Raw genomic sequence first — 15,603 nt, 5'->3', positions numbered from 1 at the left:
AACAAGTGTCCCTACAGGACAGAATTAAACCAGTCTCCAGTTTAGAGATTGTAACTTTTCTCATTTAGAAAGTCTAGCAGCCCCTCAGTGCTGATTTATTTGTATGATGTAAAAGAATATTCAATATGATTTTTTTATAATAATAATAATAATAATATTAATAATTTATTTTATACCCCACCCATCTGGCTGGGTTTCCACAGCCACTCAGGGCAGCTTCCAACAAAAGATTTAAAAAATACATTAAAATGTCAGACAATAAAAACTTCCCTAAACACTAACTAGTTAAGGAATCACAGTGCAATCTGCATTATTTATTTTTATAATTAAATGTTAGCCAGTGGTGGAGCTTCACTTGCTTCTTTGCCATTACCCGGTTGGTGCAGAAGAACTAGAAGCCTTCACATAGTGCTCTTGGTGTACATGGACTTTCTTCCCTTTTAATGTCACAGTTACCATCGGGAATCCTTTCTGCAGTGTCCAAGTGTCCATCATGGTCTTCACATCATGAAGCTCATTTTTGGTCCAGTGCTATAAATCAGAGACAAAAATATGATCTGAGGTGCTAGGAGATGCTGTTCATTGGGCAGCAGCAGCAAAGAGATAAAAATTACAAATCAGTCCTATCTGTATGACTTTCCATAGTTTATAATAGTGTGTGACATTTTTGACGTATGGCGGAGAAAGGTTTAAGAATGAAAGTATATGGTTTCCTGTAACATTTAAATGGTGACAAAAACCAGTTCCAGATTCCACATTTTTGCATCCATGCTAACCAAACAAAGAATAAAGGTGGTGGTGGGGGGGGCAGTCTGATTTCCACTGAAGTACAGGTCTCTAACAATTCAGAAAGATTGCAAGGTTCAGCTATGATATGAAACCATAGTTTCTGGCTACAACTATGAGTTGCAGAGATCCTTTCCCCTCTTTCACATGTGCAAGATCATGGGGAACTCCCACTTCTGGTTTTAAACTAAGCAGTTCTGCATGATGTCTGAAGTTGATGAACTGTGGTTTGCTTAAAGCAGTGGTGGCCAAACTTGGCCCTCCAGCTGTTCTTGGACTACAACTCCCATCATCCCTAGCTAACAGGACCAGTGGTCAGGGATGATGGGGATTGTAGTCCCAAAACAGCTGGAGAGCCAAGTTTTGCCACCACTGGTTTAAAGTATGGTTTTAGAACAACCTATGATCTCAAACCAGTGTTTAATCTTGCCTTCTTCCTAACCATAGTTTAAATAAACTACAGCTCACTGTCTCTGGATTTAACTGAGAATTACAGATTGCTTAAAATCAGCAGAAAGAGATTCCAATCTCTTCCTCACAGGCATGAAAGGGAGCCAGAGGCTCATCACAACTTGTTCATGTAGCATGAGAGGCTAATGCTTTCACCTAAGACATCCATTTGTCAATATGATTTCACAGCAGTAACAGATTCCTTGGTCTCTGAATATCAGTTAAGTGTTATGCACCCTCACTTGTGGAAAGGGTGGCTTCCCCCTCTTTAGTAAGAAATTTATAAATTTCTAAACACAAATACAGTACACAATAAAACACAAACTCACGGAAGTTGAGATTGTCTCCTGGCTTCTGGCACAAACCCCATCATTTTGTCCTTGACCTCCACCAGCAGGGCAAGCCTAGCAACAAAACTCAAAAATTAGGTGCCTAAGGCTTCAAAACATGTGCAACAATACTGCTCAAAGAGCAATTCTGGCTAGCAATGCTTTGAAAATTATGACATTGCTCACTACGGTAGGTATGCTGGTAGAAAATATGCAAGAAATACTTACACCTGACAAGCTGTTCCACAGATCTTTGTTTTCTGTATTCTGATAGCTGAATCGTGACAGATATTTTATAAGGCCAGCTCTAAACACTTCTGGGCTGAGATAATGCAGTAGCATATTTAGAAGACAAGCACCCTGAAAAGAGAGGAGTGAAATGATAAATTCTACACTTGCTTTTTCAATGTCTGCTTATCTACATCTACATCAAAAAGATGTTCAGGAGCTCTGATTAGGACACTTCTAAGCCCTAAACTTTCATAAAGTTCTCATCTTTGGGTTCTGGCTTTTACATTAGATTTTTCTCCATATAAATTAAAACAAATGCTACAGAACATATTCATTATGTCTTTGATGGTTGAGGGAAGGATTGCATTTACACAGAATAAAATAAATAGTGTAATGAACTGTGCATAAGGGCAAAAAGGTGGGTCGATATCCTCCAAATAGTAGGACACATGGAGCCCCTGAGTTTATAAAAATCTCATCAGAATTAATGAAAGAATACATAAATAATAAGAACATTTTTTAATTTTTACCTTATCATAGGAAACACTATCAAACATTTCTTGAATCTGAGCTGGATCTTCAACAGGGGTTGATATAGGATGTGAAGAATTTAAGGCATCTACATCCATAGCAGCAAAATAATTGTTTAAAAAATGATCCTCCTAATAAAAGAAAAACAAAGTACTCATTTAATAGGGTTTGAAGGTTAAAAAAAAACCTTATTGTCATTTTACAGATGTTTTACATAAACAAAGTTAACAAAACCAAAGAACTACAATTCTCAACTCTGGAGATACCATCACCTTTGTAATAATAACAATTCACACATTAAAATGGTAGTCATTTGTATAAATTTGGGGTAGAGGGAGAATTGGGTATCATGAAAGACTTAGGAACCAGTCTTCTGTTTTCTGGTGAATTTGTAAAAGCAATTAAGTTCCACCACTTTCTACCGGTAGCAAGTGTCCTTGTGTTTTATTGTTCTCGCAAGTCTTAACTTGTGTGTTAGCTATTTTAGTGTGCATTTAATTTTTTTAAAAAATGTATTTATTAAGAATTTTCTCAAACAACAAAACATACAAAAATATAAAAAACAGAACAAAAACAAAATACCATACATACAAGACAAAGCAAGAAAAAAAGAAAAAATTCTAGCAATCAAATCTTTTTCATAACTTCGTTATAGGACTTCCCCGATTCTCCCCATATTGGGTCCATTATAATAGCTAGATTAACAGTATTCAATATACATAGTATCTCATATTTCAATTCTACTTTTCTCTCCTTTTATCCAATAATTCCAATCTAACATTTCTATTTACCTTTCAATATATAATCCATAACTTTCCCTCACCTTTATTTTTTGCTAGCAATGAATCATCCTTCAATTATTAACTCTTATATCATGAAACATAATACATTTATAACAATAATAACTCCATCCCTCCTTCCACCCATTCCAGATTCCCTGGAGATTTCAGCGAATTCCGTAATTCAAACCAGTATTGGGTCTTCCATATTATCAGTCCATTAATTCCTCATATAATTCTTCTACCCCATTCCCACCCTTTCCCATATCCTCTTTCCAATTTTTTTGTACCACTCCTTCTGTTTCTCCCTCCCTCTATCTACCTCCCAACATCGTTTAGCCTTTTTTATATTTTCCCCAAATATGCCCTGTACTCTCCCCCTCTCACTGGGAGTACAAAGGCCCATCCTGTTTTTTCCTTGAGTGGTTCTTGTAACATGTCCTTTCTCACTTGTGGAACATTTTCCTCCTCTTCCTCCTCTTCTTCAATGTGCATAAGAATCTGCTGCTCTGTTTCTCTGTCCATTGACAAGAGTTCCTCTTGGTCCTCTGACACCTCTCCAAGTCTGTTGTCCAAATAGTTCCTTATTTGTTGATTTTGCTCATTCAGTTCATTTTTAATGTCCAAGAGTATCATAGAAATCCTTCGCCAGAGTCCCTCTTTGTTGGATGTTGAGACTACAGCCATCTTATCACTTTCCGTCCCGTGGGAAAACAGCCAAGTGCAGAACCGGAAATGGCAGGAATATTGTTTAGAAAATTAGTTCTCCATTTTGAACCCAGTCTGGAAATCTTTTCTCTTTTAGATTCACTCCATGATTAAAGTTCTTTACTTTTTTTATATAAAAAAACCCCAAATCCAAGCCAAATTAAATAAAATCCATAATCCTCACTTAATTTCTATGGTCCATTCGCCCGTCCCTCTAGGAACCCAGAACGGGCTTCTTCGGGGACATCCTTTGAAATCACTTCTTTAGCTTGCAGGGAATTTAATTTAAACTTTACTCTTCACTCCCCCCCCCCCCTGCTTGTTTAGTGTGCATTTAAAAGTATGGCCAAAAAGCTATCTGTGTTTTTACTTAATTTCTATGACAGAAATATTTGTACTCTTTATTAATTAGCAGATTGATATCCTGCCTTTCCATCATTTGGTGACTGCTTTTTGATTTTGAAACAGCATGTACCTAAGTATATAAGTTTGTGAATTAAAAGAAAAATAAATTTTGAAACCCCCCAAATTACCTGACTGATTTTCAGAGGGGGTAAACATGTTAGTTTGTTTCACAAAAAACAAGGAGTTTGGTGGCACCTTAAAGTTTAATACTTATTATGATTTCCATTCTGAAGGAAATCAGCCCCGAGTGCTCACTGGAAGGACAGATCCTGAAGCTGAGGCTCCAATACTTTGGCCACCTCATGAGAAGAGAAGACTCCCTGGAAAAGACCCTGATGTTGGGAAAGATTGAGGGCACAAGGAGAAGGGGACAACAGAGGATGAGATGGTTGGGCAGTGTTCTCGAAGCTACAAACATGAGTCTGACCAAACTGCAGGAGGCAGTGGAAGACAGACGTGCCTGGCATGCTCTGGTCCATGGGGTCACGAAGAGTCGGACACGACTAAATGACTAAACAACAACAAATGCTGTAGGCTTTTGTGTGCTAGAGTTCCATTTATAATAGGGGAACTCAAACTTTTTAAACGGGGCCAGTTCACTGTCCCTCAGACACTGTTGGGGGACAAGCTACAATTTGAAAAAAAATGAATTCCTATGCACACTGCACATATTTTATTTATCATGCACAAAAAACAGGAAAAACAATACAATATTTAAAATGAAGAACAATTTTAATCAACATAAACTTATAAGTATTTCAATGGGAAGTATGGGCCTGCTTTTGGCTAAGGAGATGGTCATTAGATGGATATCTAAATAGGAAACAATTTTTCTTTTCTTTTCTGGAGAATCATTTTTCAAATCACAGAAGCATTGGAAGGGGCCACCAGGATCATAGTCCAACTCCCTGCCATGCAGGAATCTTTCACCCAGCTCACTACCCTGAGACTGAGCTAACCAACAAGAAATACTGGGGAGAATCTACAGTCACGAACAATACGTTCTTAGCACACACTTCTTATTTGTGTGTGTGTGTGTGTGTAAACACACACACACACACACACACACATATATATGTAACTCACACCAGCCCTCCCCTCCAGCTTCAGACTGGGTGGCTCCCACGGGGACAGGTGGAGGGAGCCTCTTCCACCCTTCGAGAAATTATCAGGCCCAGCAGGGAAACAAGGCCAGGCGCAAGCAGTGATTCAAACCCAGATCTCACGCGCTGTGGCCGCTCTCCCTTGACACGGACGGTTGCCAACTTCCCTTCCCCCCACAAAAAAGGGGCTGTTCAGCAGAGTCGGCAGCAAGTCCTCCCGCTCCTGCACTAAAAAAAAAGGAACTTTCTGGTTCCCGCAGGTGGTTGAAAAAGGCCCACAGGAGCTAGCAAGAAATGGTGGCTCCTTTGGCTCCTTGTTCCCGAAGTTGAGAGATTCATTCCCCATGTGCAGTCATAGGTTTGTTGTCTGTCATATGACTGTATGTGTTTTCATTCCACAGCGTGGAAGTGACGTAGACCGGAAGCAGAGTTTCAGCAAGGGGACTTTTGCTAAGGGCAAACTCCTTGGGGGTGCAAGGCACCAGGGACCATGAAACTTGAAAATCTGTTGTCATGTTTATTGTGTTTTCCATTCCAGGTCGGAATCACAGCGTGCTGATGGATTTCTAGTTAACGCAGTGTGTATGTTCTGTTTCATGCTATAAACAGAACGCACCATCCAGAAGAACGGAAGCTTGTTCTTTACCATGTTGTGTTGTGATACATGGGGATGATGGGAAGGTTACAGAGACATGTGATGTTTTATCCGTTAACCATTTTTTTTCCATGCAGGTTTAAGCATGAAGCTCCCAAAATTGCTGAATGTCTGACGCAAGAATGGTTATGTGTACCAGTGTTCAGGACAAAGCAATAGGGAAAGGAGATAAGAATATCTCACAGAAATTACCTCTTGGCAATGGTGATGTTGACAGGGACAAAGTGTACCTGGAAAAAGTCAAGATGCTGGTGACAGGGTATGACGTGTGGGTTCCAAAGTCACACAGAGCAAAATGCTCAGCAAACATGGTTTGCAAAAGGTTTTTCCCTGAATTCAGACAGAGTTTCTGATGGGGACAGTGACAAACCCGGAAAAGCCAGAATGCCAATGTTTGTGTCTGACATGTGGGTTGGATATGTCATGAAACAGGGAGCATATATTCTTCCTGTGGTATGGAGGCATATACAGAGTACTAAAGCCTCATACCAAATTGATTTTACTCACAAGGGATGTTGAGTGCAGTGCAGAATGGGAAGGAATTCTATGTGTTTTCCTAGGCAACCCCATTGCTGGTGACTTACATAGTAAGTCTTTCGCTGTTATAAACAGCAAGTGTGCTCAGGTGAGTTTCCACTGATACAGTGAAGGAGATGTGCCAGGTGCGCAACTCAAAAGGAGCTACAAAGGGTGAAAGGCTCACCAAGAGTTTACTAACACGCTATTGCAGATTTAGCTGTGGTTAGTGGCTCGACAGAGGTCTTAAAACCCGCAGTCCAGAGAAGGGTACAGAGTTTGTCCTCAAGAGATGGTAAACCACGCCCATAGGCTGTGACACCATTTCCCTGAAGAAAGAAGCTGGACCACGTCCAGAGGCCATATGCGCCAACACTGTTTCCTCAGAGAGGAACGTGGCTAGGGTTCGAGTCCCAACAAAGCCAGCTGTACAATTTCCTGATAGTCAAAAAGGCTATGACGCCAAGACTAGTCAGAAGCGCACGATGGTAAGGCCCAGACCAATCCAGTTGCTGGTAGTTCCAAAGGTGGACTGCAACACAGTGCATAAATCAGGGGAGGATGTTGAAAGATTCATTCCCCATGTGCAATCATAGGTTTGTTGTCTGTCATGTGACTGTATGTGTTTTCATTCCACAGAGTGGAAGTGACGTAGACAGGATGTTTGTCTTACTGTGTTCCTAAGTGGGACTGTTATTTTTCTTTCTCTTTGCTGTGTGAAGCTAGAGAGGGAGCCATGATGAAGAGCTCCGAGTGTGTTTCTATGTAAATACAGTGGTACCTCGCAAGACGAAATTAATTCGTTCCACGACTTGTTTCATGTTGCGATAATTTCGTCTTGCGAAGCACAGCTTCCCATAGGAATGCATTGAAATTTAATTCATGCTTTCCTATGGGGAAAAAAGAAGCGCAAAAAAAAGGCGCCGACTCACCTGCCACGGCCGGAAGTCTTTAAGGCTCTGGGGAGGGGGAAGCAGGAGGAGGGCCAGGGGTCTCCTCCCGCCGCAGTCTCCGCTCCTTCAGGCGCCGCCAATGTTCCCGCCAAGGGCCGCCTGGCGAGTCCCGCTGCTGCTCCTGCCGGATCCCGCCAGCCTGTCGGGGATGAGCTGCGGAGGCCGCCACTGGCGGAGTCCTAAAGGTAAGCGGTGGTGGCTTCCCTTCCCGTTGTGTGGCTGCTTCGTCTTGCAAAGCACAGCCATAGACAGCTTCGTTTTGCGAGTCTTCAAAAAAATCACAAAACGCTTTCATTTTGCGATTTTTTCGTTGCGCAAGGCATTCGTCTTGCGGGATACCACTGCAAAGTAGTTTAGCCAAATGCTGTGCTACTGAGTCTGTTATGCAACTGTGCAAACCTCTGCGTATCTGTGAAGTGTGTTGGTGTTCGTCTGACACCAGTCACTGTGATGTTCGGGCTGAAGAATGCTTAAGAAGCTCCCGGGGGGGGGGGGAGGGAACATTCCAGTCGGGCATATGTCTCTGCTAAGGTCTTACTTGTGAGTAGGCAGCCTCCTGATGTGCTGACACCCTCATGCCAGGCCAGGGCAGCCTCGGCCCCAGGAAGTATCTCATCCGGCAGCCGCCACCGGGCTTCCTGCTTTCCGCCAGGTGCCGGCGAAGCCATGACAGGAATTGGGAGAGAGATGCCGAGCGGAGAGAGGGAGGTGCTGCTGCCACTGGCGCTCTGGCTGCTAACAAAGCTTCAGCCCAGATGCCCCCGGGAGCCTCACCCGGCCTCTGCCCCGGGGCCTAGAGCAGGGGTTGGCAATCTAAGGCCCATGGGCTACAAGCAGCCTACAGGGGTCATTTTACCAGCCCATGAGCCGCCCCCGAACCGAGCTGCCCGTTCGGCAAGTCCCCGCACGCTGCACTAAACTGGCACAGTGCGGCGCGGGGACTCGCTTCCGTGGTACCGGAAATCGCATTGACACAGATGCAGAAAATCGCCTCTGCGCAGACGCAGAAAATGACCCGACCCACGGAGGGGGCTCCGCGGCAGTGAACCAGCCCAGGCAAGGTAAGCCTTGCTGACCCCTGGCCTAGAACGAGCGAGGGAGCGCCGAACAGGAAGGGCTGAGGAGACCCTCACGCCCTTTTCCCCGCCTCCTCCGGGGTGGTGGTGGTGGTGCTGCCCTCCGAGGCCATAGACCCGTTAGACAGCGGCAGGTTCTGCAATTGCCAGGTGGGCTGGATTCAGGACCCTGGCAGGCCAGATCTGGCCCTCGGACCGTAGTTTGAGGACCCCTGCTTTATAAGATACATGAAGTGTTATCCTAAATTGGCAGGAATGTATACATACACACACACGTGTAATATATATATATATAGAGAGAGAGAGAATGAAAGCAGGGAAGTCAGAGGAAAATGAAATGTGAAAATTATTGACAGTGACAATTATGTTAAAGTGGATGTAAAACCATTACAGTGATATATTTTTGTTAAACAATTATAGGCCGTTCACACATCAGTGTTGATGATAGCACACACATCCTGATATTGGCAAGCTAATTGACACTTGTAGTGGGATAATTACACATTATCTCAATTCAGGTGACTACCCTATTAAGTGCTAACCTATTAAGAATGTTAATTCACCTGTGACCTGAATCAAGGTAGCAGCTGTTAATGTCAAATTAGCTTGTCAATGCCAGGATGCTTATTTGCCCAGGAGGGTCATGTCCTTTATCAATCTCCCAGCCCTGAAACTCATGCTGCCGCCATGCCTCACCCCATATACATGAATAGCAGTACAAGACTTGTGATCCAGGGTGTCTGGAGTTATGAACAAGAACAATCTTTTCAGGTGATTGTTGCTGATTTGACTTATTTCCAATAATAATAATAATAATACTAATAGTTCTATGATCTTCAGCAAGCAATCAACATCTATTTTAAGAAACATTTTAGTATTATAGAAACTGGAATGTTAATACTCACAACTTTCAGTTCTGGGTGGGTAACATTTACAGACAGATATTCCATATAATTTGCAAATCCTTCATTGAGCCAGAGATCATCCCACCATTCCATGGTGACTAGATTTCCAAACCACTGCAAGAAAAAACATCTTGTTATGGGAACTAAGATGTGACGTTCAACAGAACACAATGCAGATTGAAAAAATGAGTCAGAAGTGTGCGGAAACTGAAAGAGGACTAAATTTACCAGAGAGACTAGAGATGGAAGATGAATATCTACCACAATGTGACAGATCCTAAAGAAGAAGAGGAAGAGGCACGGAATATTGTTCCCCCAGTGGGGGGGCGGGGGCGGGACAAGACCCATGCCTGATTCAAAAGGTCCTTAAAGAAGAACAAGTGTGGAATAATGTTCTCCCAGTGAGAGAGGGAGGACAGGTCCCACACTGGGGTCAGAATTTAAGGGGAATAAAAGTTGTTAAAGCAATGGAAAATGGAAATTTAGGAGGACGGTACCGTGCAACAGTTACGGAACCGGGGAGACAGCAGGGAAGGTTGAATTATGGTAATTTAAGTGGTTGGCATCGTGCAGTAGTAAATGAACTGGGGAGACAGCAGGGGAGGAAGAAGAAAGTGCAGCCGACAGGCAGTGACAGAGTGGGAGTGGGGTGAGAAGTAATAAGTGATGTTATTTTCTGACTGCTTAAGATGGTACGAAACTGGATTGATTCATGGAACTGGCTGAACCGTCTGGGAGATTCCATGACCAGGGGAGGGGGGTGAAAGTAGACGTAAGTGTTTACATGTTATTAGGAGATAAGAAGTAATATTTGATTTTATGGATATTTTTGGGAATTAATGTTAGGCTAAGGGATGAAATATAAGATAGATATTTGGGAAATTAATTTTTGGGTTAAGAATATTTGATGATTAAAGGTTAAGGATAATTGATGTAGAAAATGATCTAAGATATATTATGAAAATTGCTGAAGATGGAATTAAAAATAGACCCAGTGAGAGGGGAGTCGAGGAAGCCCACAATTTAAGTAAAAAGAAAGATTGTTATTGATATGCTTTTCTTTTGTATTTTCCTTGTTGATTCTTGATCTTTTCTTGTATTTTTGTTTTTGCTTTTTTGTATTTTTGTTTGATTTTTTAAAACGAATAAATATTATTTTTAAAAAAAGAAAAAAACATCTGATAGCAGAGATTTTCAATTGTGTTAAATTAATCCTCTGGTGCCTTCATTACACTGAAGAATCCACTGACTAGCACAGCTATCAGGCTCATGTATAAAATTAGTGAAAACCTACCTGGTGAGCAAGTTCATGGGCTATAACCATGGTAACTCGAAGTCTACGTGATGCTGAGGATTTTTCAGGATCGTATAACAAAGCAGATTCCCTGTATGTAATCAATCCCCAATTTTCCATTGCACCAGACTGAAAATCGGGAATAGCTGCTAGGTCTGCAAATACATTTTGAAAAAGTTGTCCTTACCTGCTCACTCTATTTATAAATTCACAAGTCAACTTCGAAAGTAAATACAGTGCTCCCTCGACTTACGAATTACCCGACATCCAAAGTTTTCAACTTACGAACGGGAAAAACGGGACGAATTTTTCTACATCCAAACGGAAACAGTTGGCGGTTTTAAATGCGGTTTCCTCGACTTCCAAATTTTTCCGAATATTTTTTTCCCTATGGGAATCCGCTTTTCGACTTACAAAATTTTCGACCTATGAATGTGCATTCGGAACGGATTAAGTTCGTAAGTCGAGGGACCACTGTATATACATAGGTATGTTTCATTTGCATGCATGTGTAACTTAGAACAACATTTCTATCAAATGTAGGGCAGCAAGTTTATTGATGTAGCAGAATTTTCTAAAGTGCTAACTGGTGACACCATTTAATTTCAGACTCTTTTGTAAAAGGTTATTCAGTTCCTTTGCAAGAATAACTATTTCTGCCCTGTTCTAATTTCAGTTATACATGGTTACACATGAACTGTTGATAGGAACGCACATCCAATTGAAATCAATGTAGTGCAGATAAGTCCCATGCTCAATACGGTGCACATCTGAATACACATGTAATTATGAGTGTGGTTCCTTATCCAACAAGTGACACATAGACAGAAGTGTATTTCCATGTACTAAAATTGTTGGATTAAATTTGCTTCGGGGCAGGGGTGAGTTGTTCAGAAGAATGCCCAGAACCGTGTAGGGAGGGAGGAGATGCATGAGAGAGTCAATGGGGTACAGTTCACAGTTTTGACCAAAATAGATTTAAATCCCTGATCTACCATGAATTCAATGGATAGCTTTGGGAAAGGCACTACCTCCCAGTTCCTAGGATATAATAAGTGAGTGTTAATTATCTCAAATCAGATAAAGATTGCAGTGGGTGCACTACGCATGCTAGGTATGAGAAACTTATAGTTTTCCAGATGTTACTGGGCCACAAAACTTCCATCATCATCTTTAACCATTGGTCATGCTGGCTGGGGCTGAAGGAAGTTAAGAGTCCAAAAACATCTGGAAGGCCACAGGTTAGCTGCCACCTCATATACAGAACTGATTAAATAGTCATACTCAGATACTCATGGTGATCATGTGATACTGAATTTTCATATTGTGGAGGCACAGAAAAATTACTGAATCTGTACCACAGTAACACTGTTTCTGACAGAAGCACCTAGGCAGAAAAAGCAAATTGTTGAAAAAAATGGGAGGTCTAAAGATGGGGGAAGAAAGACATCCATCATTCTAAAGTGGTATTTCAAAGAACACAAAACCCTTGCAAATATACCAGGAACAGAAGAGAATTCTTAGTTGAAAGCTACAGTAGTTTATGTACATGCAAAAAGATGTTAGCAATAGCAGATCTTTATTGCCTTTGAAAATAACTCCCATGGGTTTAACAGCAAAATCTTACGCCCAGCTTACAAGTAAATTATTTTATTACCTAGGTGGCTCAGAACAATAAATACCTTGCTTAGGCAGAGGATATGGGATGTTAAAATATCCCTCATAGAAGTCTAACAGTTTTACTGCTGCATCCAAGGCATAATCCAGTTGTTTGATCACGTGTGGTACAGCATATACTGAAACCTTAAATCATAATCAAAAACAAAACACAAACATTGATGAATTCTGAATGCAAACTTAAAAAAATATAAAGGGTAATTAGTTTGTTAACCCCTTAAAATGTGAGTAAAGTTGAGAGCTACCCAACATTTGATTTAGCTTTTCCTACCTTCTGTGCATAGGCAAACTCCTGTGAAAACCAATGGCAGAGGATATGTTTCTTAGTAGGACATAGTCCAGATCCATTCAAATTAAAGGACTCCGAAGGTGGATCTTAATTTAGCAAAAAGTACACTAACAATGGCAGTGAAAGTATCTATATCTTATATGTATTTATATAATTTTAACCTTGTCAAACCCTGGAATCAAGAAAATGTTAATTTGTGGAGTTGCTTGTGGAGATTCTGACTAAGCATCAGGCAGAACTTTCTGACGGTAAGAGCTGTTCAACAGTGGAATGGTATCCCTCGGGAGGTGGTGGTCTCTCCTTCCTTGGAGGTTTTTAAGCATAGGTTGGATGGCTATCAACTGCAGAAAAGTTGAGCTAGATGACCCTCAGGTATGGCCGTGGCCAAGTGGGGGCAGGGGAGCAGTTGGCCCCTCTAGATCAAATAAAACAATAGAAATACTGACCAATCACATTGGTTCTGCCCTGCCCCCCCCAACCAAGTCCTGCCACTCTCTAACAAAAATCTTGGCTATGCCCATGCCCTCAGGGCACTTTCCAAATCAACAACGCCATGATTCTATAGGGAAGAGCCACTGTGGTGGGTAGAGAGTTGAATGTGGACAGGGATCAAGTTCAAATGTTTGCTTAGAAACACAGGATTACCCTGGGGCAGCGGCTGTATGTATCTCATACTAAGCTACCTCATGGTGTTTTAGTGCAGATAAACTGAAAGTCAAACTAAAAAAGATGAAGTGCCCTATGACTGACTGATGTAAGATTGCCTTTATTTATTTTTAATTTAAAGGTACATTATCTCATTATCCAGATGCTCAGTCTTTTTTGCAACTGCATGCACTCAAGCTTTTTAATTTTTATCCCAGCAGTTTAGAAAATTAAGCATTACTGGTACACTTTTCTACAAACAAATGTAAACAATTGTGCAACGGCTGCTATCTATAAACTGATGCTTAACAGATGGAGCATCACCACTGCAAGTCTAAACTTTTGCTTCTTATAACATGGTAATAGAAGTTTTGAGAACTACTGAAAAAATATTTCAAATTCTATAGGGTTGAATCCAGTATTAGTCACAACCAACTTAAGTACAATTGATTTCAATGGATCTACTCTTGTTGTTGTTGTTTAGTCGTTTAGTCGTGTCCGACTCCTCGTGACCCCATGGACCATAGCACGCCAGGCACTCCTGTCTTCCACTGCCTCCCGCAGTTTGGTCAAACTCATGTTCGTAGCTTCGAGAACACTGTCCAACCATCTTGTCCTCTGTCGTCCTCTTCTCCTAGTGCCCTCAATCTTTCCCAACATCAGGGTCTTTTCCAAGGATTCTTCTCTTCTCATGAGGTGGCCAAAGTATTGGAGCCTCAGCTTCACGATCTGTCCTTCCAGGGAGCACTCAGGGCTGATTTCCTTAAGAATGGATAGGTTTGATCTTCTTGCAGTCCATGGGACTCTCAAGAGTCTCCTCCAGCACCATAATTCAAAAGCATCAATTCTACGGCGATCAGCCTTCTTTATGGTCCAGCTCTCACTTCCATACATCACTACTGGGAAAACCATAGCTTTAAGTATACTACTCTAAGTATGACTAAGTCTAGCTCTAACTCATAATAATTTCTTTAAAACCTTTCTAGGCTCTAATTACTTTAAAAATTGAAACTGCTGCAATTTTAAAATATCAATATGCAACACTTCAGTTGATATGAAGAGTTTACCTTAATTCCACGGGTAGTCATCTTGGAAACGGATTTGAAATCTGAAACAATGAAGGCTACTAGGTAAGTGCTCATCTTTACACTGACATCAAAGTGGTCTTCAAGGAGCTGCCCGCCGATGTTTACGGATTTCACCTAAAAAATGTAAAAACTCTATTACGTTTCAGCTCTAGCTCTGAAGTATATTAATTACTTCTGGTCATGCGTGCGCGTGCGTGCGCACACACACACACACTATATTTTATCTCCCTCATAACTCTTTTAAGGCTTAAATGCTATGATCTCCTTTTGACAGCTGCAAACCTACATCTAAGCAGAAGCTAGAAATAGATCAGTTAAGAAGGGCAACCTAAAGGTAAAGGGTAAAGGGACCCCTGACCATTAGGTCCAGTCATGACCGACTCTGGGGTTGCGCGCTCATCTCGCATTATTGGCCGAGGGAGCCGGCTGATAGCTTCCAGGTCATGTGGCCAGCATGACAAAGCCGCTTCTGGCAAACCAGAGCAGCACATGGAAACGCCGTTTACCTTCCCGCTGTAGCGGTTCCTATTTATCTACTTGCATTTTGACGTGCTTTCGAACTGCTAGGTTGGCAGGAGCTGGGACCAAGCAACGGGAGCTCACCCCATCACAGGGATTCAAACCGCCGACCTTCTGATCAGCAAGCCCTAGGCTCAGTGGTTTAACCACAGCGCCACCTGGGTCCCTTCCTAGCAGGAGGTAATTGCCCCCTATTTCTAGCCCTACTCAACAAATTTCACAGCCTTTCTTACACTTTTTCCAATACATGAATTCATTCATTTTTATATTCTGCTTTGCTTTCTTATGTGAGCACCAAAAGTGAACACGACATGAGCATAAACTCTTATGAGATGTGGTTTATAGTGTACAACGGTAATGTTTTCTACATTATTTTGCTTTATCTGTCTCAACTAGGCAGATCAAAGTATACAAAGTATACACCTACAAGAGGCATATTGGATAGTGCAAGATGTTTCGGTTCTCTTATGATCTTAATAGAAAATTTAGCTTTGAATGCAGGCTCATCAAAGCAAGGGAAAGCCATACGTGCAGCTGTTGGTTCAAACTGTGTTGATGCAAGCACCCTGGAAGAAAAAGAATACATTGAATATATACTTTGTAAGTAGTACAGTACATAGAAGTACAGTAAAAATATTCACAGATTAACATTTCACCTAATGAA

The 15,603-nt window shown here is 41.6% G+C and overlaps 1 protein-coding gene across 3 annotated transcripts in view; it reads right to left on the bottom strand.

The window, feature by feature from the left end:
• The window catches only part of ERAP1 (endoplasmic reticulum aminopeptidase 1), a 29,561-nt gene that overhangs the window by 10,684 nt on the left and 3,274 nt on the right, over window positions 1-15,603 (bottom strand). For all 3 annotated transcript variants that reach the window (XM_088652917.1, XM_035100169.3, XM_035100170.3), the window contains exons 3-11: window positions 15,367-15,505; window positions 14,400-14,534; window positions 12,404-12,524; window positions 10,722-10,876; window positions 9,428-9,541; window positions 2,327-2,458; window positions 1,794-1,925; window positions 1,566-1,640; window positions 374-531 (exon numbers count right to left, since the gene is read on the bottom strand). In XM_088652917.1, coding sequence (XP_088509043.1) covers window positions 374-531; window positions 1,566-1,640; window positions 1,794-1,925; window positions 2,327-2,458; window positions 9,428-9,541; window positions 10,722-10,876; window positions 12,404-12,524; window positions 14,400-14,534; window positions 15,367-15,505 — 1,161 coding nt within the window. The remainder of the gene's footprint in view (window positions 1-373; window positions 532-1,565; window positions 1,641-1,793; window positions 1,926-2,326; window positions 2,459-9,427; window positions 9,542-10,721; window positions 10,877-12,403; window positions 12,525-14,399; window positions 14,535-15,366; window positions 15,506-15,603) is intronic.

This window comes from Zootoca vivipara, chromosome 10 (genome assembly GCF_965207765.1).
Source record: "Zootoca vivipara chromosome 10, rZooViv2.hap1.1, whole genome shotgun sequence".
NCBI lineage: Eukaryota > Metazoa > Chordata > Lepidosauria > Squamata > Lacertidae > Zootoca > Zootoca vivipara.
The sequence above is the reverse complement of the archived record's forward strand: the minus strand, read 5'-3'. Positions and strand labels throughout refer to the sequence as shown.